Source organism: Cryptosporidium hominis (assembly GCF_000006425.1).
Source record: "Cryptosporidium hominis TU502 chromosome 4 CHRO014160, whole genome shotgun sequence".
Taxonomy (NCBI): Eukaryota; Apicomplexa; class Conoidasida; order Eucoccidiorida; family Cryptosporidiidae; genus Cryptosporidium; species Cryptosporidium hominis.
The window spans coordinates 1-2,744 of record NW_666800.1 but is presented as its reverse complement, the minus strand read 5'-3'; the positions used below and the strand labels follow the sequence as shown (position 1 = coordinate 2,744).

The 2,744-nt window shown below is 33.1% G+C and overlaps 1 protein-coding gene across 1 annotated transcript; it reads right to left on the bottom strand.

The window, feature by feature from the left end:
- Nucleotides 1–429: 429 nt before the first annotated feature.
- Nucleotides 430–2,103, bottom strand: Chro.40440 (T-complex protein 1). Its single annotated transcript, XM_660126.1, has 1 exon — nucleotides 430–2,103. The coding sequence occupies one exon, from the start codon at nucleotides 2,101–2,103 to the stop codon at nucleotides 430–432; it is 1,674 nt and encodes a 557-aa protein (XP_665218.1).
- Nucleotides 2,104–2,744: the final 641 nt, after the last annotated feature.

Sequence of the window (2,744 nt, the reverse complement as noted above, 5' to 3'; positions counted from 1 at the left end):
TAGTTTTTTTTTTCATGTTATCTTCGTGGGGCTGCCAGTCAGTATATAATTTGGCTCCAATTATTGTTTTTTTGTATGCATGCGCACTATCTTTATACCGGTATTATTAATTTACACGTATTAATTATTTTTAACAACAAAATTTTACCGCCTTGTCAATTTCACTACTTACTACATACCGGCATTTACATGCAAGAAGAAAAAGCTAATAATGTGGACAAGATATTTATAAAATAATAGAATTAATTATAATGGGAAGAGGTTCTAGTAATATTAATAATAAAATAATAAATGTAATTTGATTTGATTGATAGCAACTAGTATCAGTTAGAGATAAATTAAGGATAAAAGACAGTAACAATAATATTTGTAGAAACTGTATAACGAGAGGATGGGGTTTCCAATACCCAATCTCTACTAATACTTTATTTATCTCCTTGCTCCGCCCATCATACCTGGAGGGATACCACCCATTCCAGGTAGAGGACCCTGCATTCTATCCTCCTCACTGGACTTGTTTTTAACAGTCTCATCAATAGAAAGAATAGAACATGCAGCTTCTGTTGCGCTGGAATAAGCACTAAGCTTATTCACAGCTGGCTCCCAAATGAATGAGTTAAAAGTATCGCAAATCCCTCCATTGCTGCAATCTACACCATAATTACTACAATCTTCGGTGTTTTGTGAGTGCTTTTGTCTAAGTCTGTTTAAGACATCAATGGAGTCAAATCCAGAGTTTGTTGCTAAGGATCTAGGAATTGCTTCAAGAGCTCTTGCATAAGAATTCATGACTAACTGCTCCTTACCAAGAATTGTTCTAGCATGATCTCTAATAGTCTTAGAAACAGCCATTTCAATAGCTCCTCCTCCAGGAACAATATATGATGATTTCATTGCTCTTCTTACAATCATAATTGCATCATTTAAGGACCTCTCAGCTTCATCAATAAATTGCTGAGCACCACCACGCAAGATCATTGTGGATGACTTTGTCTTTGCACAGTCTCTGAAGATATTATATCTCTCAGCTCCAATTTGAACCTCTTCAAATTCAGAACAAGTACCAAATACTCCACTATCTTTGTTTAAGCCATAAACTGTTGTTTGCACAATGGCTCCAGTTGCCAAAGAGGTTCTCTTAAGGTCCTGTTCCTCAACTCTTCCAGCACAAAAGATATTTCTATCAGCAAAGTACTGAGTAGCCAAATCTCCAATTGCAAGTCTGCTTAAAACCACATTTACTCCTGAATTGGCAATGAGATCCAATTTCTCAAAGATAATCTTCCACTCTGCATCTACAATACTTTGGTAGGCAGTGGGGTCAGAGATTCTAACTTCAGCATTATCCTTCTCTGCCTTAAGTTCCAGTTCAAGATTTAATAAGAGGATTCTAGGATTCACAAAATGTTTTGGCTGTTGTTCAAAACCTGCGTAAGAAAATGTCTTCTTAAATGCTACTCCCTTTACTAGAAAACTATCCATGACTGACCCTCCATTAATCTTCTTAATCCCAATGAGGTCTTTATCCATTTCATTATCCAAGTATGAAACAGCATCAACTACAACTTCTGCAAAATGGGTCTTATAATGAGCTAATAACTTTGAGTTCAAAGTTGTCTCAGCACATTTTATTAACATACTTCGTCTCTTTTCTGGAGTCTCCTCGGAAAGGCTGATCTTCATACTATTTACCTTGTCTATTGCTATTTGACTTGCTTTTCTAAAACCTGATATTATTACTTGTGGAGACATTCCATCTTCAATAAAACCCTTTGCTTCTTTTAAGAATTCGCCTGCTAAGATTACTACACTTGTAGTACCATCTCCAACCTCATCATCTTGTGCCTTTGCTATCTCTACTAATAGTTTTGCTGCAGGATGCACAATTCCAAGTAAATTCAAGACTGTTGCTCCATCATTGGTAATTGTTACATCATCTGGAGAGTTACCGCTATGAATAAGTTTATCCATGCCATATGGACCCAAAGTCGTCTTGACAATATCAACAATTGCTTGGCATGCTGTGATATTACTCAAGATTTGGCCTTTGCCTTGGGATGTATCTGATCCTTCTTTCAAAAGAATTATTGGAGCTCTCAACATTTCTTCAATACTACTTTTTTTTTTCTTATTACCAATTATCTATTATTATATGATTCTATATTAAAGTCTATATATTTATATTTCTTCCAATATTATGACCCAAACTAGCTTTTACTTAGTTATGCAGTAATTTCAATATTAAATCTATATAAATATATATGTTTATATATACTAATTAATTTACCAATATTAATATATGTTTTTCTGTTATTAAGAAAAAAAATAATCAGAAATAGCTTTTCCTACAAGGTTAAATAAATTCAAATCTTCCTTGTAAAAGTCTAATTCTGAGAAATCTCCTCTTAAATTCTGGTTTTCGGTTGTGGTGCTTCCCGTATATTCCAAAATCGGCAATTTACTATTTAGCTTGGACTTAATTTCTATTTTCCCCCCAAAGCCTTTTATTCACTTTTTTTCTACCTTTATTTAATTCTTATTCCCGTGGGGTCAAACTTTATTTATATTTATTACATTTTACGTCTCGAAATTTATTTATTAATTCCTAATTAAAATTTAATTTAACAATTTAGTTAAAATAATTTATATTTAATTATTAATCAGTTACCCGCCAAAACTTCTAATTACTTGAAATTGATTATAAATTAATGAAAATTTAGGCGGGCTACAGAAATAATTTTTTT